The sequence below is a fragment of the Saimiri boliviensis genome, chromosome 11 (assembly GCF_048565385.1).
Source record: "Saimiri boliviensis isolate mSaiBol1 chromosome 11, mSaiBol1.pri, whole genome shotgun sequence".
NCBI lineage: Eukaryota > Metazoa > Chordata > Mammalia > Primates > Cebidae > Saimiri > Saimiri boliviensis.
In genome coordinates this window covers 11,654,432-11,677,465 of record NC_133459.1, presented here as the reverse complement: position 1 = coordinate 11,677,465, position 23,034 = coordinate 11,654,432, and the positions used below count along the sequence as shown (strand labels likewise).

General features: G+C 48.5%; 1 protein-coding gene across 2 annotated transcripts; it reads right to left on the bottom strand.

The window, feature by feature from the left end:
• Positions 1–456: 456 nt before the first annotated feature.
• AADACL4 (arylacetamide deacetylase like 4) lies at positions 457–22,517 on the bottom strand. Of its 2 annotated transcripts, none has more exons than XM_003936010.4 (4): positions 21,209–22,517; positions 16,191–16,407; positions 5,589–5,652; positions 457–1,569 (listed from the first exon to the last, which is right to left on the bottom strand). In XM_003936010.4, exons 1-4 carry the CDS (start codon positions 21,374–21,376, stop codon positions 795–797), a joined length of 1,224 nt encoding a protein of 407 aa, XP_003936059.2. In that variant the 5' UTR covers positions 21,377–22,517; the 3' UTR covers positions 457–794. The 2 variants fall into 2 exon arrangements, with proteins under 2 accessions (XP_003936059.2, XP_074236184.1); XM_074380083.1 differs by lacking the exon at positions 21,209–22,517 and adding an exon at positions 16,512–21,193.
• Between the last annotated feature and the right edge of the window lie 517 nt (positions 22,518–23,034).

Sequence of the window (23,034 nt, the reverse complement as noted above, 5' to 3'; positions counted from 1 at the left end):
GGAGTTTCACCATGTTGGCCAGGATGCAGGAAAGGCATTTTTTATATTCCAGATGGCACCCAGAGGTTCCCAAGACATCCTGACTTGGTGAGCCTGTCTGTTAGTAGCCAGTGGTCTGTTTTTGAAACTCAGATGAAAGACTTGAGCCCAGGCAAAGCTCACAGCTCCCCAGAGCCCACCCTTTTCTTCTGTTCCTTTCCTCCTGCCTCTTTCTCTGTTCCTCTCTTTCCCACAATCCCCTCTGAGATCTTCATTTAGTCCAGCCCAAGGGTGGCTGTGTCAAGGGTAGAATTTCATTGCAACAGCATTTCTCAGACTAGCTGGAACCAATCAAAGTTGGGATTTGACCAGTGACCTTTGACCACAGGAACAATTAAGTGCGCCCTCCTCCAACAGGCTCCACAGCCCCGAGCAATGTTTTGTCATCATGGGTATAGATTCACCGCTGACAGCATGACCAGTTGTTGGCATTTATTCTGCACAGATCTTATATGTTAGGGCTTTGAGAAATTTTTAAGGCCATTTTGCTTCTTTTGATATTTATTTCACCTGAATGGAATGCTAAAGAATGCTGCTAGATCTGGAACTGGACACTGTTAGTGACAAAAGGAAACACACAGAATTGGGATTTTCTTGAACACTAGGCAGGACCGTTAGCTTCCTTCTCACCCTTCCCAGCTGACCCAAGCATTGGCGTAGCACCGCTTCAGTCAATAAAGTAGAGCTCACTAAAGCACCCAGTTTCTGGTAGAGTCCATACTTACCCCTTCCTCCCCGGGCCTCCAGGGTTACTATCATATGCCCTTTACATAATTGACTACAGCGTTCACAATCTTCAGGGAACATGGGAAAGAGAAAGCCTTCTTATCAAAAAAGATAAGGGATCCGTGAAAACCATCCTCCAGGTGGTACCACGTCACACGGACCCCCTGGTCCTCCAAGCGCTTCTTATAGAGTAAGCTGTCATCACGGAGTATGTCATTCTCACAACTCACCAGGAAAGCCTCGGGAAGCTGAGCGATGATCTCATCATCTGCTAGCAGGGGAGAATTCTCTACATCCAGCGTATGTTTGGTTTCTAGATAGGCAGCTTCATTAAAAGGGCCCGGAGACCAGGGTTGGAAGCCTCTTTTCTTAAATTTCTTGGGGATGTTGTCAGGGCTGAGCCACTTCTCATACTTCCTCCAGACATCCGGGGGTACACAGCTGCCGTTCAAAATGGCATCGCGCCAGGAGAGGTCAATGGCCAGATAGTAACACAGAACGGTCACCATGAACTTCCGGGAAAGGAACGGGACATTTTGGTTCTGCTGAAAGGATGGTAACTGCAAACAGAATGTCTGGACAGCCGGGTAGATCAGGACCTGAGCCCGGATCCGGGGAAGATCTGATCTACCCACCAGGGCCTGGGTGATGATGGCCGCCATTGCGCCTCCAATGCTTTCTCCGCAGACCACAACCCTGGAGGGGTCCACCCCATAGGTTTCCAGAGCCTTCAGGAAGTAAACAGAGGCATTCAGGCAGTCGTGGAAAATGGCAGGGGAATGGTGGTCAGGAACCATGCGGTACCTAGAAAGCAAGCAGGGAGCCACGGTAGGCCAGTGTGGAGTGTGGCCAGGGAGCTGTTTCAACAGAGTCCTCAACCCTCCTTACAGGACCGTATCTAATTAAATCCTCAGAATAACCCTATGAAGTAAGGATTTGATCCCCATTGTCTCCCTATGAGCATATGAAGGACCTGCCTAGACTCACAGTCCAGGATTTTCTACTCCGAGCCTGTGCTCTGTCTGCTTCCTGTAAACTCCCTATGAGATGATGCAACTTTGCTTTCATTGAAGCTATTTGCTTCTGGAGCAAAACAACCAGCAATAGCTGAAAAAAAAAATGCAAACAACACCACTGCCAGTCCCACTACACGTCTGCAGAGAAAGGGGGAGAGGACACTAAGGCCAAGGGGATGTTACTTTCAGGCAGACTTTTTTTTTTTTTGAGATGGAGTCTTGCTCTGTTGCCAGGCTGGAGTGCAATGGTGTCATCTCGGCTCATCACAACCTCCACCTCCTAGGTTCAAGCGATACTCCTGCCTCAGCCTCACGAGTAGCTGGGACTACAGCCGCACGCCTTCACGCCCAGCTAATTTTTTTTGTATTTTTAGTAAAGATGGGATTTCACCATGTTGGCTAGGGTGGTCTCAATCTCTTGACCTCATGATCCACCCACCTCAGTCCCCCAAAGTGCTGGGATTACAGGCGTGAGCCACTGCACCCAGCCAGAATTTTTTAAATCAAAAATCGAATTAAAAATTTGAGCAGGCATATATGGTGGCTCACACCTGTCGTCCCAGCTACTCGGGAGGCTGAAGCAGGAGGACTGCTTGAGCTCAGAAGGTTGAGGCTGCAGTGTGCTGTGACCGTACCCTGCACTCCAGTGTGGAAGGCGAGAGGGGCTGGAACTGTTCTGAAGGTGCCGTGTCGAGACAGAAAGCTAGCCCGGAGACACACAGCTCATGCTGCAGAAGACCCAGGTGCCAGTGGCTGATGAAGAACACTAGGAAGTTGGTCTTAAATATCCTAAGGTTTGGTTTCCAAAGTATGTCTCCTCAAAGAAAGTCAAGGACAGAGAAAATAAAAAACCAGCTGGTTGTGGTGGTGGGGGCCTGTAATCCCATGTACTCGAGACACTGAGCAGGAGAATCGCTTGAACCCAAGAGGCGGAGGGTGAGATTGTGCCACTGCGCTCCAGCCTGGGCAACAGAGTGAGACTCCGTCTCAAAAAAGAAGAAAAGAAAGAAAAGAAAACATCGAAAAGGTATATTCGAATTATTGCATTGAATTTGGAAGAAGCTCATAAGGAAAAATTACACTTTAGTAGCTTTCAACTTAAAACAATAAAATTATTTTTTTCTGAGTAGAAAAAAATGATATACGAGCCCCGCCATATAAAATAAACAAATGCGATTGTTCTGGTTTTGCCCAAGTGTAAGGAACCTAAGCCCTCCCTCTCTCATTCTTCTTTGACCTCCATAGTTGTCTCTGAGACATCACAGGGAACCCTAGGGTTCAAGGGAACCAGTTTGAAAACCACTGCCTTCTATTAGACCTTAAATTTTGTTTCCTTTAAAAGTTACTTTAAAGCTTCATCTTTCAAAATAGAGTTTGGGTGACTGCAGCATAATATAGCGCCCATCTAGGAAACATTGCCCAATAATGCTATTGCCCATTTCCTAGATGGTCAATATGTTGATAAATCTGTCCATGTTGGGCCGGGTGCAATGGCTCATGCCTGTTATCCCAGCACTTTGGGAGGCCGAGGCAGGTGAATCACCTAAGTCTGAGTTTCAGACCAGCTTGACCAACACGGAGAAACTCCGTCTCTACTAAAAATACAAAATTAGCCGGTCATGGTGGCGCATGCGTGTAATCCCAGCTACTTGGGAGGCTGAGGCAAGAGAATTGCTTGAACCCAGGAGGAGGCAGAGGTTGCAGTGAGCTGAGATAGCACCATTGCACTTTAGCCTGGGTGACAAGACGGAAATTCCGTCTCAAAATAATAATAATAATAGTAATAATAATAAACTATCTATGTTAACAAGACAGGTTCCCACGAAAGCTCAGGCAAAACACATGCTTCTTAGAGGGTCCTTGCAGGGAGGTGACCCCTGCACCTGGCAGCCATGAGCACAAACCTCAGCTTTCATTTTTCCATTTCTAGAAGTGAATATTCCTCACCAAATGTTGAATATACAGCTGCAACATGATGAAGGGGATAACAAATATTAGGTACTTTCTGTCAGCAAAATCTCTGACCTTCCAGAAAGAGGCAGAAATTCTCCTGTGCCTCCCTGCACTCCTCTCTTGCGCACTGTGATGGACTGAATGTGTGTGTCCACCCCCACCCCCCAAATTCCCATGTTGAAATCCTACACTGCAATGTGAGGGTGTTAGGAAAGTGACCGGGCCATGAGGGTGCACCCCTCGTGAACAGGATTAGTGCCCTTACGAAGGAGGCTTTAGAGAGTGCTCTGGCTTCTCCTTCTGCCACGTTTGGATACAAGGAGAAGGTGGCAGTCTACAGCCTGGAAAAGGGTCTTCACTAGAGCCGGACCATGCTTGACACCCTGATCCTGGACTTCCAGCCTCCAAAACTGTGAAAAATCAATGTGTTTAAACTGACCCATCTATGGAAATTTGGCATAGCAGCCCAAATTAAGAAACCCACCTGAGGTAAAGGCTTCACAGAATCAACGGTCAAAAGACCCATCTTCTCCAGGCGCTTGGGTAGGGAGTCCCATCCAGGCTTTAGACATCTTCCTTCCTTCAGTGTCTCTCAGGGAGTCTCCTCCCAGCTACTGTCCCCCTGCAGCCTCCTTGAAGCCCTTATCTGTGCATGCCACTCCATCAGCCACTGTATCAAAACTGCCCTGGCCCATGCACCAGGTCTTTCTAAGCACCTGGGATAATGGTATCCTAAGCAATTTCCTACAAGGTATTAATGCAGGTGCTTATTGATACCTTTATGTGCTACCTGTTCAAGGGATCTTTTTATTATCACAAAGGCCTTTGGTGACATAGACTTTCATGGTAGAATTTCAGACACAGTGATAAGCTACCTGGGAGGTATGTGGATGAATATTAGAAAGTGCTGGCTTCCTCAGTCTCATCAGGGAGGACCAGAGATGCTAAGTGACTTTATTTAAGCCACACAGCTGTTCTGTCTACCAAAGCCTAGGGGCAGCTACTGTTTGAGGAGGTTCATTGTAGAGGTAGAATCTAAAAAGGCAGATTTTAATTTCTCTCACTGGCCTTCTCTAAACTCTTTCCCAGTGACGTGAGATCTCGTGGGCCAAAAACCAGAATCCAAGTGAGGAGCCCCTACTGCCCTCTCCATCCACTCTAAAGATGCCCTCATCTCCCTTTTGTTTTTACTGGACCAGGGTTGTATCTTAAGAGACTCTCAGCACTAGTCTCTGCAGGACCAGAAGCTTAATTAGTTTTCGACAATGCAATAAGCAGAACCGTCACCCCAAACAACAGCCAGAAAACGACCTTCACCTTCGCCGACCCCACCACCGTCCCATTCTGCTTCTTCCCCAACTTAACAAAGGGTTACCCTGAATCCCGTTTCTATCATTTTTTCTTTCTATGTTACATTGTCTTATCATGTCTACGTGGATTCCTCAAAAGTATTCTTTTGGTTTTAACGTGTTTACCTTTGCAAAATGAGTATTGGGCTTTACGTAATTTTTTGAAAATTTTTCACTGAGTTTCATACTACTAAGATTCATTTGCAATATGGCATACCTTTCTAGTTCATTTATTTAAATGGCTATGTAACATTCCGTAACATCTCCGTAGTTATGGGATAGAATAGTCACCGTACTGCGGTTTATTCAGCATGCTCCTGCTCACCGGCCTGCGAGTTGTTTCCAGGTTTTTGCTCTTTTGAGCACTCCTGCGCCTGTCTCTGTGGATGTGTGTCCAAGAGGTGCCTCTTGGGAGTCAGGGCATCTCTGATCTACAAATCACCCACAAACTTACCCTGTCTCCTCTCACCCCCGTGAAACCCACCAGCTGTCTCCAGCAACTCACCCAATCATCAGAAGTACAGAGTCAGTCTCCCGGGCCAGATGATTACACAGGCCATGGTGACAATCTGCAAGACAAACACAGTCAGAGTAGCAGCCCATGAGTAGGGCCCAGATCCTCTCGCCACAGCCCCCAGGAAGAGCCAGCTGACCGTCTTGCTGCGGGATGTGGCTTCCTCTCTCTGTTTGTGCTCTTGCCTCCTCTGAAGTGACTCTGGCTGGCTCTGCCTGGGCAGAGACAATAAGCCAGGCCAAATCAGACATCTGTCCCCAACCTCCTGAATGTTGGGGCTCAAATGCACCTTGGGGCTCACTTTCTGCAACATTTATTTTACAGTAGAGGAAACCAGGAACCTGGAAATCTTAGTGATCAGACGTGGACGAAACCAAGAGAAGTTAGGCCTGCCTGCCCTGGGGTATTAACAGTAACTATATATTGATATTGATCAGGAAATAAACAGTGCTTGGATGGGGCATTTCTATTAGTGGAGTGGTGCATATGAAGTCTCAGAGGCAGGTTCATTAATACGAGGACACAGAATTTACTGGCACAGTGGTGGGCACAGAATCAGTGCCAAATACACTTCTTTCTAATTGAGTCATTCTCAACTTCAGCCATACACTGAGGTACTGGGGAGTTTTTGCAGGTCCTCCGGCCCAGGCTAAACCTCAAACCAAATGGATCAGATTCTCTAGGGTGGAAGCTCAGGCATTAGGATTCTTTAAATCACACCAGGCAATTCCAGGGTTTGGGGAGGTTGCTGAAGTGGGTGCATGCTTCAATAATGCTCTTTGAGGAAGGTGACAATGGTTCTGAGTGCAGCCAGAGGCACAGAGGGGTCTAAATCCAGTCGGAGCCCCTAAGGTGAAGTTTCCATATTAGCAGGTCTCAGTCCCAGCTGCACATTGCAGTCATCTGATGAGCTGTTTAAAAATACTGGTGCCCTGGCTTACACCTGTAATCCCAGCACTTTTGGAGGCTGAGGCAGGCAGATCATGAAGTCAGGAGTTTGAGACAAGCCTGGCCAATATGGGTGAAACCCTGTCTTTACTAAAAATACAAAAATCAGCTGGGCATGGTGGTGAGTGCCTGTAATCCCAGTTACTTGGGAGACTGAGGCAGGAGGATCGCTTGAACCCGGGAGACGGAGGTTGCAGTGAGCCGAGATGGCGCCATTGCACTCCAACCTGGGAGACTGAGTGAGTCTCTGTCTCAAAAAGAAAAAAAAAAGAAATCAGAATTAATGCCAAAAAATTGAATGATGAACAAAATATCAAAATTTTCCATAGGCCTGGCTGGGTGCAATGGCTCACATCTGTAATCCCGGCACTTTGGGAGGCCAAGGCAAGAGGCTCACTTGAGCCCATGAGTTTGAGACCAGCCTGGGCAATATAGCAAGACTCCATCTCTATAAAAATAATTAGGCCAGGCACAGTGGCTCACTCCTGTAATCATAACACTTTGGAAGGCCAAGGTGGGGGGATCACTTGAGCCCAGGAGTTCAAGACTAGCCTGGGCAACACAGGGAGACCCCGTCTTTACAAATAATTTAAAAATTAGTCAGGCATGGTGGCACATGTCTGTGGTGCCAGCTACTCGGGAGGCTGAGGCAGGAGGATCACCTGAGCCCAGGAGGTTGAGGCTGCAGTGAGCCATAACTGCATCACTGCATTCCAGCCTCGACAAGTGTGAGACCCTGTCTCAAAACAAGCAAACAAACAAATCAATAAATAATTACCGGGTGGTGGTGGATGCCTATGTCCCAGCTACTTGGGAGGCTGAAGTAGGGAGATCACTTGAGCCCAGGAGTTGGAAGTTGCAGTGAGCTGTGATCACGCCACTGCACTCTAGCCTGGGTGACAGAGCAAGACCTGTCCTTAAAATATTATATATAGGCCAGGCGCGGTGGCTCAAGCCTATAATCCCAGCACTTTGGGAGGCCGAGGCGGATGGATCACGAGGTCAAGAAATCGAGGCCATCCTGGTCAACAAGGTGAAACCCGGTCTCTACTAAATACAAAAATTAGCTGGACATGGTGGCGCGTGCCTGTAGTCCCAGCTACTCGGGAGGCTGAGGCAGGAGAATTACCTGAACCCAGGAGGCGGAGGTTGCAGTGAGCCGAGATGGTGCCATTGCACTCCAGCCTGGGTAACAAGAGCGAAACTCCGTCTCAAAAAAAAAAAAAAAAAAAGTATATATATATATACAGGCTTCTGCTTTTTGCTTACCCACTTGCTCTGCCCTGTTCGGCCCTGCCTGTATATACATTTTGCCATTTGGTTCATCATAATTGTTTGGCATTAATATTTAGTTTTTTCAAACATTGCATTAAAATATTACCTATCTTGATGAATGAATGTTTTGGCATCCTTTCAATTTGGAGCCTGAAGCAAGTGCCTCCCTCTAGCCCCGGCCCTAAACTTAGAAGGCTCTTCTCCGGCTTCCTCGGGGCAAGATCCTCCTCATCCATTGGGCCTGAGCTCAAGTCTGACTTCTCCGATGAGAAGAGCTAAATCGGAATGATGCTGTGAGCCATTCTCCATGCCACCTGTGTTATCACGATCTGCAGTAGCTTCAGCGTCCAGCTCCCTCAGGGGACTGTCAGGTCCATGAGGCCAGGAACTGGGTTCTGTTCCCATGACAACAGATCCAGCTAGAGAATGGCCATGGTCACTTCCACCACCAGGTGGCAGCACATCCTAATCTCGGGGAAGTTATGTACCGGGAGCAGCCCGCCTTTTCCTATGGGCAGATTTTTCTCCCGTGTGTCCATGCGTCCGTCCATACATCCATATCCATCGGTTCCTTCGCAAGCCCATCCTTTCGTCCACTTATTCCCCCATCCATCCATCTATTTATTCGTGCATTCATTCATTCAGTTCAAAAAATGAAAACAACAGGCACTGAGGATCTAGCAACAAACAAAACTTCCTGCAGTCTTCATTTTTAGTGGGGGAGTCAAGTACTAAATAAGGAAAGCCGTGAAGGAACAAAACGAGCTCGACTGTGACAAGTGCCCAGAGAAAATTAACAAGGATGGGCCGGGCGCGGTGGCTCAAGCCTGTAATCCCAGCACTTTGGGAGGCCGAGGCGGGTGGATCACGAGGTCAAGAGATCGAGACCATCCTGGTCAACATGGTGAAACCCCGTCTCTACTAAAAAATACTAAAAATTAGCTGGGCATGGTGGCGCGTGCCTGTAATCCCAGCTACTCAGGAGGCTGAGGCAGGAGAATTGCCTGAACCCAGGAGGTGGAAGTTGCGGTGAGCCGAGATCGCGCCATTGCACTCCAGCCTGGGTAACAAGAGTGAAACTCCGTCTCAAAAAAAAAAAAAAGAAAGAAAGAAAAGAAAAGAAAAGAAAATTAACAAGGATGAAGCGGGGGTGGAGACAGCAGTGCAGGGCAGGGCAGCAGCGTCAGCAGGGAGAGTTCTTAGATACGATGTCCAGGGAAGCTGAGACAAGAATAACAGGTTGCTTGCAGGAGAATAGAAAATTCTAGGCTGGCTGCGGTGGCTTACACCTGTAATCCCAGCACTTTGGGAAGCCAAGGTGGGCGGATCACCTGAGGTCAGGATTTCAAGACCAGCCTGGCCAACACAGCGAAACCCCATCTCTACTAAAAATACAAAAATTAGCCCAGCATGGTAGCACATGCCTGTAATCCCAGCTACTCGGGAGGCTGAGACACAAGCATCGCTTGAACCCAGGAGGTGGAGTGGAAGTGAGCCAAGATCGCCCCACTGCACTCCAGCCTGGGTGACGGAGGAGGACGAAAGAAAAAAGAGAATAGGAAAAGAAAAGAAGAAAAGGAAAGCAATTCCAGGCAGCAGTTTCGCACAATGCGCAAAGGGAAACTTGAAATCGCTGCAGAGCTAGAGACTGATAAACCCTTGAACAGCCTGGGTGTGGACCAAGCTGGCTAAGACCGACTAGACCCATGATGGCAGTGGATTGGATCCGAGTCTCTCCTAGGACCTCCTCCTATGCTCACCAACACACTAAACACACAACCATCAGGACCATGACAGTTCTGAAACACCCATATTTTGTGTACAAATGGGTGCCACCACAGTTCCGAGAAAACACCACCTTTTTCCGGGAATTGTCATGAATTTTCCACTCGTTGGTTAAAGAAACCTTTAAAGGTAGCAGCCCCAAACCCCCCTGCACATGTCTCTCTTGAGTCCACCTGTACTCTTGACTATATGCTTTTCCCCAAAAAACTCCATACTTTCATTATTTTCTGACTCATCCTTGAATTCATTCTCATGATGGTGTCAAGAGCCTGAACATTAGCAAGGGTCGACGACCCACTGGTGTTTGGGGACCTCCCCCAGCCCACCTGTATCATCATCTTTGTGGTGACCCAGCCAGGAACACCATCACCCTCATATTAGAACCACTGGCAATCGGTAAGTCCCACTCCAACCTTGGTTGGAGTCCTCTGGTTCTCTGGAATTACTGCTACTTCCTTCCTTGTTTCTGGGTGCTGACTACAGTCGGCCTCCCCACTACTCCCTCAAGCTGAAAAACCCAACTCATTCTGATGGGTGACAAGCAGAGATGGAAAATTTTCCACCTACACAGAGCAGCTTTTTTTTTTTTTTTTTTTTGGAGACAGACTTTCTCTGTTACCCAGGCCGGAGTGCGGCGGTGTAATCTCAGCTCGCTGTAATCCACACCTTCTGGGCTCAAACAGTCCTCCCGAGTAGCTGGGACTACGGGCATGCACCACCCCCTATCCAGCTGACTTTTGTACTTTTTGTAGAAAAGGGGTTTCACCATGTTGCCAGGGCTGGTCTTGAACTTTTCAGCTCAAGCAGTCCACCTGCCTCAACCTCCCAAAGTGCTGGGATTCTAGGCATAAGCTACCATGCCCAGACTTACACTGAGTAGCTTTGAGGCACATGATCCTCCCAGACATAAGCCTCATGAGGGTGGTGGGGTAAAAACCCAGAGCAGACAGTGGCTGGGTGGTTTCCAAGGAGCACTATCACTTTTTCCTGGGAAGGGGGGGGGGGGGCTTCTGTTTTCCCAAGGGACCAGCTGTGCCAAGACACTGACCCTGGTTGGGAACCGTTTTCTCCTTGTCTTTCTTTAAACCCTACTGTTTTGATTTTTATCTTCTCATGATTCTTCCACCTACTTCGCACGAAAGCTCAGTGAACTCTTTAGACACAGCAGGATAGGTCCCTTAGAGACTGTCCTCTGGAACGCCAAGGGGTCCCTTCACGGTCCCTGTTTTGGGGCATGCTGAATCATCTCTACTCCCAAGTGTTACCTGTGATAAACGTTCAGATGGATATCGGCAAACTTGCCCGTCTCTACCTTCCCATTCCCAAAGCCCCAGGGGCCATGGATGTCCGGGCAACACTGAGACTCCAGGGATACCTGGACGCTGAGGCACCAGCCAAGGGAACTGGGACGCCCGTCTCCCGGGCATGGCCATGGAGCTGGCTGATCACAAGGGGCATTTCGTAAAATGCCAGGACCAGTCCGTCTATGAGGGAACCATCCTGTTATTTTTCCCTTCTCTCTCAAGCCATGCCAAGGACGAGTCAAGGTCATGGGTAACTCTTTTTCTCTGCCAACTCCCCTTTGAGACGCATTCTTAAAAACTGGAATAATTTTAAACTTGATGGGCTCAGGAGAAACTCAATTCTTTCTATAACACCATTTGGCCCCAACGTAAGTTGGAAAATAGGGTACAATAGCCAGAGAATGAAACCGTAAATTGTAATACCATCTTGCAATTAGGATTTTTTCATAAATGCCAGGAGAAATGGACTGAAATACCATATATACAGGCCTTCATGGCTTTTTAACAGAACCAATCTTTTTTTTTTTTTTTTTTTTTTTTTTTGAGATGCAATCTCGCTCTTGTTGCCCAGGCTGGAGTGCAGTGGCGCGATCTCAGCTCACCCAACCTCCACCTCCTGGGTTCAAGTGATTCTCCTGCCTCAGCTTCCCAAGTAGCTGGGCTTACAGGCATGCATCACCACGCCTGGCCAATTTTTTTGTGTTTTTAGTAGAGACGGGGTTTCTCCGTGTGGGTCAGGCTGGTCTCTAACTCTTGACCTCAGGTGATCTGCCCGCCTCGGCTTCCCAAAGTGCTGGGATTACAGGTGTGAGCCACTGCGCCCGGCCGATCAGAACCCTTTATTAGCCAGCCAGTGCCCAACATCAGGAGAAAATTACAGAAATTGGCTTTGGGACTCCAAATGCCTGCTAATCAAATGTTTGATGTGGTTTTTGGGATATTCAATAATAGGGACAGGGCTGAAGAGGTTGAAAAGACCCAGCGTGGCAAACAGTGGGACGAACAGCAGGCCCGAATGACAGCTGCCATTGTGGCAGTGTAAGCAGTGCCCTGCAAAATCAGTCATCCAGAGGGAGGCTTCAGCCATGGGCCAAACGGGCCTAACAGCAAACGTGCGGGCAACGGTTGCTGCTTCACGTGTGAAAAGCCAGGACGCTGGGGCAAGGACTGCCCAGCCAGGGAGCCTACCAAGACCCTGTCCTCACTGCACGTGGAAGGGCCACTGGAAAAGGGATTGCCGGAGCTCCGAAGGGAGAGGAGGACACCCAATGCCATAGTGGCCACAACCGAGAACTAAAGAGGCCTGAGGTTCCTGGCAGCTCCCACCAAATCATGTCATCACAGCTGAGGAGCCTCAGTGGCTCTTGACATGGCTGGTAAGAATATAAATTTCCATTTGTTCTTTTCTTTCCTTTCTTTCTTTCTTTTTTTTTTTTTTTTTTTTTTGAGATGGAGTTTTGCTCTTGTCACCCAGGCTGGAGTGCAATGGCGCAGTCTCGGCTCACTGCAACCTCCGCCTCCTGGGTTCAGGCAATTCTCCTGCCTCAGCCTCCAGAGTAGCTGGGAGTACAGGCATGTGCCACCACACCTGGCTAATTTTGTATTTTTAGTAGAGACGGGGTTTCTCCATGTTGGCCAGGCTGGTCTCAAACTCCCGACCTCAATTGGTCTGCCAGCCTCCACCTCCCAAAGTGCTGGGATGACAGGCGTGAGCCACCGAGTCCGCTGAATATTAACTTCTTAATTGACTCAGGGACCACTTACTCTCCCCTAAACAGCTACCCTGAGCCCTTACCCTCCAACAGCTACAGTGTCACTGGTGTTGATGACACACCAAAATCAAAGCGCTTTACTTTACCCCTGAGCTGCAGGCTAGGACACTATATAGTAACTCATGAGTTTCCAGTTACGCCAGAATGTCCCATTCGTTTATTGGGATGAGACTGTCTAATCATCCCAATAAACAAATCCGCTTTAAGTGTATCAGGCCCCGGAAAGCCCTCCTTATTGGCAATGCTTATTATTTCTAAGCCAGCCTCAGAAAAACAGGAGACCCCACACACACACCGAAATAAGGTCTCAGGTAGACCCACAAGTATGAAACCAAGAAATCAGAAACCCTGGCAAAGCAATACGTGCTCAGTCAGTGATCCTCTCTTTAAAAGTCAAAAATAATTCCCCACATAAGCATCAGTATCCTCTCAAAGAAGCAGCCAGGCAAGGATTGCAACCTCTAATTGAGAAGCTGTGAAAACATGGCCTCCTCATTCCAGGTTGACCTCCTTGTAATATACCTGTCCTCCCTGTCCAAAAACCAAAGTGAGACTCCTGTCTAGTTCAACATACAAGCCATTGGCCAAGTGCGGTGGCTCAGAGCTGTAATCCCAGCACTTTGGGAGGCCGAGGCGGGTGCATCACCTGAGGTCTGAAGTTCGAGACCAGCCTGGTCAACACGGCGAAAACCCCATCTCTACTAAAAATACAAAAAATTAGCTGGGAAGGGTGGCAGGTGCCTGTAATCCCAGCTACTTGGAAGGCTGAGACAGGAGAATCGCTTGAACCCAGGGGGCAGAGGTTGCGGTGAGCCGAGATCATGCCATTGCACTCCAGCCTGAGCAACAAGAGCAAAACTCTGTCTCAAAAAAAAAAAAAAAAAAAAAAGACTTATAAGCCATTAATAAGACCATAATTCTCTTACATCCTATAGTGTAAATCCTTATACCATATTTACCCAAATACTGGGAGACACCAACTGGTTTATGGTATTAGATCTTATGGATGATTTCGTTTGTGGCTCTTTGCACCTGACTCTCAGTATTTGTGTGTTTTTGAGTGGCCCAATTCTGGAACTACTACTATTTACCACCGGCACACCTGGACGGTACTGCCTCTGTGCTTAGGGGGTGGCACTCACGTGTAATGTCCTGGCACGAGAATTAAGGGAGCTAGAGCTAGAAACGGGGGGATACTCTGATGTGTGGAATTTATTCTTGTACGCAGTCCCACTAAAGAGGACGCAGAGAAGAATGCCATTCAGGTCCTAAACTTTCTGGGAGAAAGAGGGTATGAGTTCTCTTCATCCAAGGCCCAGATTTCTAAACCTGAAATAAAATACCCAGGGCACACACTAAGCCCAGGGAACCAGGTCTTGTCCGTCAAATGAAAGGAGGCGATCTCGAAGGCGGGACCTCCACAAACAAAGAAGCAACTTAGAACTTTCCTGGCTACGCCAAGATCTTACAGGACTTGGATCCCAGGATTTAAGCTCACTACTAAGCCATTGTACAATCCCCTAAGAGGACCAGAGCATAAACCACTCGGAGGAGTTTGTGCGGTAACAAACCATACTGTCGTTCTTCTATTAACAATTCAAGATTAGTGGAACAGCTGGTTCAAAGTTCTACCAGCAGGCTATCTGGCTATACCATTTCTTTTCTTTCTTTTTTCAATTTTTTTTTTAAAGATGGGGTTTCACCATGTTGGTCAGGCTGGTCTTAAACTCCTGACCTCAGGTGATCTGCCCACCTTGGCCTCCAAAGTGCTTGGATTGCAGGCATGAGCCACCGTGCCTGGCTCTTTCTTTTTCTTTCTTTTTTCTTTCTTTCTTTCTTTTTTTTTTTTTTTTTTTTTTTTTTTTATGGAGTTTTTGCTCTCATTTCCCAGGCTGGAGTGCAATGGCACAATCTCAGCTCACCACCTCCACCTCCCATGTTCAAGCGATTCTCCTGTCTCAGCCTCCCAAGTAGCTGGGATTACAGGCATGAGCCACCACGCTCAGCTAATTTTTTTATATTTTTAGTAGTGATGGGATTTCTCCATGTTGATCAGGCTGGTCTCTAACTCCTGACTCCGGTGATCCGCCCACCTCGGCCTCCCAAAGTTCTGGGATTACAGGCGTGAGCCACCGCACCCAGCCGGCTGTATCATTTCAATTACCTCACTGCTGAAACCACCTGGGGTTCCATCCAGGGATACCGACCAAGTGTGACATGAGTCCTACCTTTCCTGGGACTTTTAATAGCTGTCTTATTACTTCCAATCTTGGGTCCTTGCTTGTTTAATTTTCTTCTAAAGTTTATTTCTTCTATTAGGTTGGCGCAAATGGTTTTCGCCTTTTATGGCAAAAACGGCAATTACTTTTGCACCAACCTAATAAATTACAACAGTTCCATGTCAAAAGGATGGTCCTGCAGGATTCCAACCAATCCCTGCCTTGGATTCAGATCCTCCTGATGACTCACCCTTGAGACCCGTATATGAGGCATCCAGAGATTGCCAAGCCCACACTAGGCGGGGCTGACACCTCAGTCAGCAGGAAATAGATACTGAAGACTGACCTCCTCCCTCGTCAACTCCTAAGTATAAGAGACAGAAATCTCTAAGGGAAAAAAAAAATGAGATAGGAATTACACAGGGTGGTAGCAGAAGAACAGAAAATTCCGGAGAGCAGTTTCACACAACTAGCAAAAGGAAACTATTGAAATAGCTGCAGAAGACTGGGTGCGGTGGCTCATGTCTGTAATCCCAGTACTTTGGGAGGCCGAGGTGGGTGGATCATGAGGTCAGGAGTTCAAGACTAGCCTGGCCAATATGGTGAAACGCCATCTCTACTAAAAATACAAAAATTAGCTGGGCATGGTGGCGAGCGCCTGTAATCCCACCTACTCAGGAGATTGAGGCAGGAGAATCGCTTGAACCTGGGAGGCAGAGGTTTCAGTGAGCCATGATCATGCCATTACACTACTCCCTCCAGCCTGGGTGACAGATCGAGACTTCATCTCAAAAAAAAAAAAAAAAAAAAAAAAAAAATCCTTCTGGGTGGGGACCAGATGTGAGGATCGAGAGGCGAACCAGGGAGACCAGTGGCTGGGAGGCTGGGTGCAAGGGGACAGGGAAGCACCAATGGGGCCCTGGGTGATAGCGACACTGCAGAGCTAGAGGGAAATACATGGGTTTGGGATCACTAACATGAGACAGGGCAGACTGTGAGCAGAAAGGGGAGAGAGGTGTCAACAGCCTCTGTGGCAGCCCCACCATGATGCTGCTGTCCCCATCTTGACCGAGACTATCATATTATAGAAAGGAAAAGGTTTCCCATGTAGGCTCCACACCATCTACTGACCTGAGCCCAAAGCCCTTAGTCTGGGCTATTAACCTTACAAAAAAATTCCAACAACGGATTCCTTTGAGCTACTGCAGACGGGTTCTTGCGGGAGGCATGAACTCGGCTACGCATGCATATGAGGCCCGACCTCTACAAAGCCACAGGGAAGCCACTTACCTGGGCTCCCAAATACTGAGCCCCCTCCATGGTAGAAGATGATGCCTCGCCGGAGTCTGGAGGATGCTGCCTTGGGCTGGAACAGCCTCACAGGTATCGTCCCAAAATGCAGGTCAGTCACTATAAGTTCAGGGTCCTTTTTAATTCTCATGCTATCATGTAAAAAACGGACAAATTTGGGCATGGAGCAAATTCCCAGCTTCTCAAGTATGTTCCCCTATTGGAAGTCATGAAAGAAAGCCATACATTAGAAGAAGTTAAAATCCGGATGATAGATTCCCCGACACTTAGAATTGTTAGAACGTTTTCACAGTTTCTCACCTGCCTCCTGCAGGTAAAGGAGGCTCATCAGGAATCAGTGGACTCTGGATTGTGTCCAGGTAGGGGGCTGGGTTTTCCAACCTTTCTTCCCAAAGGCTTTTGATTGAATAATGGTGTGAATTTGCCAAAGGATAGCCTAGTTTGGGGCTGAGTGGGAAGAAGCCACTGACTTAGCGATGCCAATTGTCCAAGGCAACTGACCAGCAACCTCTCTCTCTATAGCTCTATGCTGGCCTCTCTCCAGCCTGGGATGCAAAGGCAGTTCCTCACCTGCATCAACACATTCTCCTTCCACATTAGGAAGGATTCCTAACTGTGTCCGTGTTCAACTAAAAAGAGCAATGTGATTCATTAGGGATGTCTGTTGTGGGCTCAGGTCAAGGGAATAATGTGTTTTTAAATTAACATGGCCACTCTAATTATAAACAAGTCAACATCTGAATTTTTCATGAAATGTAGTTACAAGGTGTCGTATTTTGCATACTAAGTACATTTCAGCCATTCTGGATAATCTCTCCCACAGACTTCACATTTGGAGAGCATCTTTGTCATAAAGAAAACAGCAAGGGATGATAAGAAAGAAAAAAATAAGAACAGCTGATACTTATTAGACATTTACAATGTGCCAGTACTGCCCCAAGTGGCATGAATCGTTGACTTGATTAAACTCAGTAACCTTCTAAGTCAAGCACAATCACCAGCTCCATTTTACAAATCGGGAACTTAGGGCATGGCAAGATCAAGTTCCTTGCCCAGGGTTGTTCAACAAGTAAGATACAAATTTTGTGTTCTCAACTGCTGAAGGAGAACGAGCTTGGGTTCTGGAGCCTAGCCTATCCAAGCTCAAGTCTGAACCCAACTCCAGTTAACTGAAAAGCCTTGGGCATTACTGTCTCTGAGCTTCAATTTCCCTTGTCTACAAAATCAGAAGCATGGTGTGTATGGTGCAAAGATGAGGTGTGAGGTTGGGATCTGACCACCTCCATTGAGTGTCTCCCCAGTGGGTTCTGGCCAGTGCAAGCCCCACCCTTTCTCTTGCTTGCACCCACTGGGTCTTGTCCAAGGTCCGACAGACTACCCCAATCGATTCCCTCCATGAAGGGGTTCCCCGAAAGGCACTCCAAGCAAAATAATGATTTCCTTGCTTTGGTTGGAGAACGAGTTGATCTGCAAGGTGGAGGTCACCTGCTTTTTCCATTACCTGACTCACATCTGAAAACCCCAGACCTCTATGTGTGCCAGCATGAACCTTCATCTGCTCAGCTATGAGCTCCCTGAGGTCATGGCACCTGTTGCTGGGACAGGCTGACTCCAGCTCTGATCTCCCCAGCTGTTTGCCCTGTTCACCTACACACTAAGGGCTTCTCCATGCCTTCCTTTGTTTCCTGGAAGCCTTTCTTACCTGTCCAGCAGGTAGGTGGACACCAAACTGACTTTCATATCCAGGCTCAAGGGTCATGTTCACATGGGACCATTTTCCTCCCTTGAGCCTAGGAGTTCAAGACCAGCCTGGACAATATGGAGAAACCCCATCTCTACAGAAAATAAATATCTGAGGTTCAGAATTTTAGATAGCTGTTGAAACTCCTTGACAAATACTGCATCATTTGCCCTTTAAAAGAAAAGCTATAGAGACCAGGTGCAGTGGCTCACATCTGTAATCCTAACAGTTTGGGAGGCCAAGGCAGGCAGATCTCTTGAGCCCAGGAGTTCAAGACCAGCCTGGGCAACATGGCGAAACCCCATCTCTACCAAAAAATGCAAAAAAAAAAGTTACGTGGGCATGGTGGCCGGTGCCTAGGTACTCAGGACGTTGAGGTGGGAGGATCACTTGAGCCCCGGAGGTGGAGGCTGCAGTAAGCCATGATTGTGCCACTGCACTTCAGCCTGGCTGGTGACAGACTGAGACCCTGTCTCAAAAAACCAAAAAAAAAAAAAAAGAAAGAAAGAAAGAAAAGAAAAAGAAAAGCAGTAGTGTTTGTTAGATTACTCTATATATTTTAGTAAGGCTGAAATCATTCGTAGCAACTCTTAAATCTATAATAACTTCAAGAAATGCTACATCTTTGCCTTCAGGGACTTGATAAGCATACTATGAATACTCGACTTTTATTGAGCCTTTCTAAGCACCTGGCACTGTACTGTGCATATTTGATGCTTTCTCATTTAATCCCCACATCACCCTATACAAGGCCTCCCCTGGGCCGTGAACCGTGGTTCATCCCTGTAATCCGAGCACTTTGGGAGGCCAAGGCAAGAGGATTGCTTGAATCCAGGAGTTTAAGATTAGCCTTGGCAACATAGCAAGACCCCATCTGTACAAAATATCAAAAAATTAGCCAGGCGTGATGTGATGGTGCACACCTGTGGTCCCAGCTACCTGGGAGGCTGAGGTTGGAGGATCACTTGAGCCCAGGAGGTGGGAGGCTGAGTGAGTGGTGTTTACGTCACTGCACTCCAGCCTGGGTGACAGACTGTTTCAGAAAAAAAAAAAAAAATTCATTTTTCAGAGAAGAAAATAAAGGCACAAAATCATGAGTCCACAAAGCGAGTAAGGCTTCAGAGCTCAGACCCAGGGTAGTCTGATACCAAAACAAAGCTCTTAATTTCCTGGCCGTAGACTCTTTTTAGCTTTTTCCTTGTCCTCCCCAAAATTCTTGTTCCTGTGATGTCTACCTGTCCTCTGGAAATGAATGAACATTCACTACTGGATGTCTTCATCCTCACCATCGTCACCCCATGATGGGCAGTGTGCCCCGGAGGGCCCAGGGCTGGAGGGATCAAGAGAGGACGTCACAAGCCAAATCCACCCTTTCAGCCGCTGCAGACCCATCTCAGAGTCTCCTGTGAGCGGCCTGTAGCTGCTGTCACAGTAGATGCTCAGCTTGTGGGCTACTTTGGAGGAGAAACACTGAAGGTTAGAAAAATCTTAATGTCTCTGGGCTACTTGAATATCTTAGACCCTTGTTTTAAATCCTTGGGCCCTAACCGAGCCAGTAATTTCATATGGATTGCAGCCACTGCCATGAGTCGGCCTAATTCCAGGCTGATTCCGTTCTCCAAATGAGAGAGACAAGAGTACTTCCTACGGCCTCGGCCTGCCTCCTTGAGGCAACAGCATTTCTGCCATTGCGAACTGAACTCATTCATTTCTGTAAATTTCCCCATGGGTAACAAACATTCTCTAAAAGACGATTTCAAGACAAGATCACTTGAGCCTGGGAGTTCTAGACCAGCCTGGGGCTGAGATGGAAAGGATCGCTTGAGCCCGGGGAGGTTAAGGCTGCTCTGAGCCACGGTCGTACCAATGCATTCCAGCCTGGCAACAGAGCAAGACCCTGTCTCAATGAAAGACAATTTCTCTTTTAGAGAATGTTAGTTACTCATAGGGAACAATTCCGGCAGCTCAGAAACATATTTTATGAACTCACTAAACATCTCTCAACACATGAACCCTCCCAGATGAGGAAACTGAGACACAGAGAGGGTAAGTAAATGGTGCGGGACCACACAGCGAGTGAGTGGCAGAGCTGGACACAGCCACACACACTCAGGACACACCCCGGGACACACCACACACACTGAGGCAGTCTGGCTGGAGTCTCTGTTCCTTATCCCTAAGCCCTCCTGTCAATTAAGCTTGGCCTCCCCATCCTCCTCCACAGCTGCCCTGTAATCGGCAGGAGCTGTTTGACTCCACCCGCCGTTGGGACATGGGGTTAACTCAGGTTGCCTGCCACAAGCAAGATGCCAAACCATTGTTTTCAAATCCACTGCAACTCCGGGAGTGGGCTGAGCCCTGCCAAACCCCCAGCCCCGAATCCCGGCTCAGAGCCTAGCTGGCTCGGCCACTCGGAAATCCTACGTAAATTCATGTCTGACTGTATCAACAAACAGTCAGCACCTACCGGATGCCAGGTGTTGTGAGTGGGACTGAGCTCACAGAGATTAACAAGGAGAAAACACCTGTGAGGCAGGTACGGCGGCTCTCGCGTGTCATTCCTAGACTTTGGGAGGCCAAGGTGGGCACATTGCTTGAGCTCAGGCGTTCTGGAGCAGTCTGGGCAACAGAGCAAAACTCTGTCTCCACTAAAAGTACGAAAATTAGCCAGGCATGGTGGTGAACACCTGTAGTCCCAGCTAGCTTACTTGGGACGCTGAGATGGAAAGGATCGCTTGAGCCCAGGAGGTTAAGGTGCATTGAGCCGTGATTGCACCACTGCATTCCAGCCTGGGCAACAGAGCAAGAGCCTGTCTCGATAAAATAAAATAGAACAGAAACAACTTGTAGGCAAGTCAGTGCACCGAGGCTGAAAGATGTTGTGGCTGAAGGAGGTGCAGGGCCCTGTCGGGTCACAAGCCCATGGAAGGCTGGGACTAGGTCTGAAATGGTTTTCGAATTCTCAGAAAAGAGCCCAGTGACTGGCACTCAGTAAAGGTTTGATGCTGAAGAGAGAAAGGAAGGGAGTTAGAGCAGGAGAGAGGAAGAAAGAAAGGGAAAAACGCAGGCAGGGAGGGAGGCCGGCTATGGGAACGGGGAAGGAACAGAGCGGAGGAGGAAAACGGAACAGCAGATACAGAAGAGGCAAGTGTATGTTGAGGGAGTCCGAAGGGAAGGGAAAGAGGAAGAGAGGGAAAGGTACTGAGAACGAGAGAAACCGCCCGCGGGTTATGATATGGCCCGAGAGTGAACTCACCAAAGTGAGCACATACAGGAATCCGCAATGCAGGGCTCTCAACTTGGCACGCTGTTGCATGGTGGCGGGGACATCTGTGGTGAGGAAGTGCTCAAAGACAGCCCAGACAAAGGCTCCCAGGAAAAAGATAGGCAACGCCAAGAGCAGCACCAGCCACGGGACAGCCATGTTCCTGGGGCCTCAAGGAGCTGCTACCCCAGGGAGCTTGCCTGAGAGCCTGTGTGGAGAGGACCCAGCCGGGTTATACCCTCCGCCTCCTCCACCCCACTCTCTCTGGGCTAAGCCTGACACAGTGGCCTGACCTGGCTTCTCAGAGTAAGCACAAAAGGGCCAATGGGGAGCTAGAAGAACCTGTTTCCCTAAGCAATGTGGGGACCCAGAAAAACCAGTTCCGCCCTTCAAGGGGAGTCTTGGGAGGTGGGCTTCGCAAAGACCTTCAGGAAGATCAGGCTCAAATGGGCATCTGTCTCAGCTCCTGGGAACCCTGGAAAGAGATTTCACGTGGATTGTATAGGCCTCCAGGGCCTGATCCTTCAACTGTTAAGAGAGGAGACTTGGGCAGCTTTCTTCGTCAGAGTGTGCTTAGGGTGAGCACAGCACATCCCGGCTCCCCAGCTGGCTGCCCTAACCCCTGTTTGGTTTTGTTTTTAAAATAAGGTCTCCCTCTGTCACCACCTCTGCACCCTCTGGGCCTCTGGCTGTACCAGGGCAAAGGTTGGTGTGTTTTCTGGTAGTGATGATCTTCTGGGGTCCTGGGACCAGGAGGGAGGAATGTCATTGCAGGCAAAACTAGGCTCTATCCAGCCTCATCTTCCCTCTCGACAAATGGCGCCCAGGGCTGGGGTGGGGACAATTTTTATCCACATTGCTTACTTCTAAGAGAGAAAGAAATGATCAGAACCATTTTGGGAAGTAGGCTTGGAGCCTGACAGTGTTAGATATTTTAATTTGACAAACGCTTGTGTCGTGCTGACCACATGACAGGTCCCCTTCTGAGTCCTTATTTCATTTCATTTTATTTATTTATTTGTTTGAGACAGAGTCTCACTCCGCCACCAGACACCAGGCTGGAGTGCAGTGGCGCGACCTCAGCTCACTGCAACCTGTGCTTCCCGGGTTCAAGCGATTCTCCTGCCACAGCCTCCTGAGTAGCTGCGACTACAGGCGCCCGCCCCCACGCCTGGCGAATTTTTTGTATTTCTAGTAGAGACAGGATTTCACTTGTTAGCCAGGATGGTCTCCAACTCCTGACCTTGTAATGCCCAGACCTTGGCCTCCCAAAGTCCTGGGATTACAGACGTGAGCCACCGCAACCCGGCCCCTGAGTTCTTTTATGAATACTTACTCCCCAGGCACTATAATGATGTCCACCTTACAGATGAGGAAACGGGGACGCTGACAGCAGAGAACTCATCTAGGGCCATGGAGCTAATAAACGGGAGAGGTAGGGTTTAAGTCTGGCAGACTCCGGTCTGAGATGAACCTCTTAACCACTCGGCTACTCTATGCCTCCCCTGTGGCCTCGATTGGAGCATTAAATTGGGGTGAGGGGGCCAGGCACAGTGGCTCACACCTGTAATCCCATCACTTTGGGAGGTCAAGGCAGGCAGATAGCTTGAGCTCAGGAGTTCAAGACCAGCCCCGGCAACATGGCGAAACCCTACCTCAACCAAAAAATACAAACCTTAGCTCGAGGTGGTGATGCACACTTGTAGTCCCAGCTACTCAGAAGGCTGAGGTGGGAGGATCGTGTGAGGCTGGCAGGTGGAGGCTGCAGTGAGCTGAGATTGCGCCACTGCGCTCCAGCCTGGGTGACAGAGTGAGAC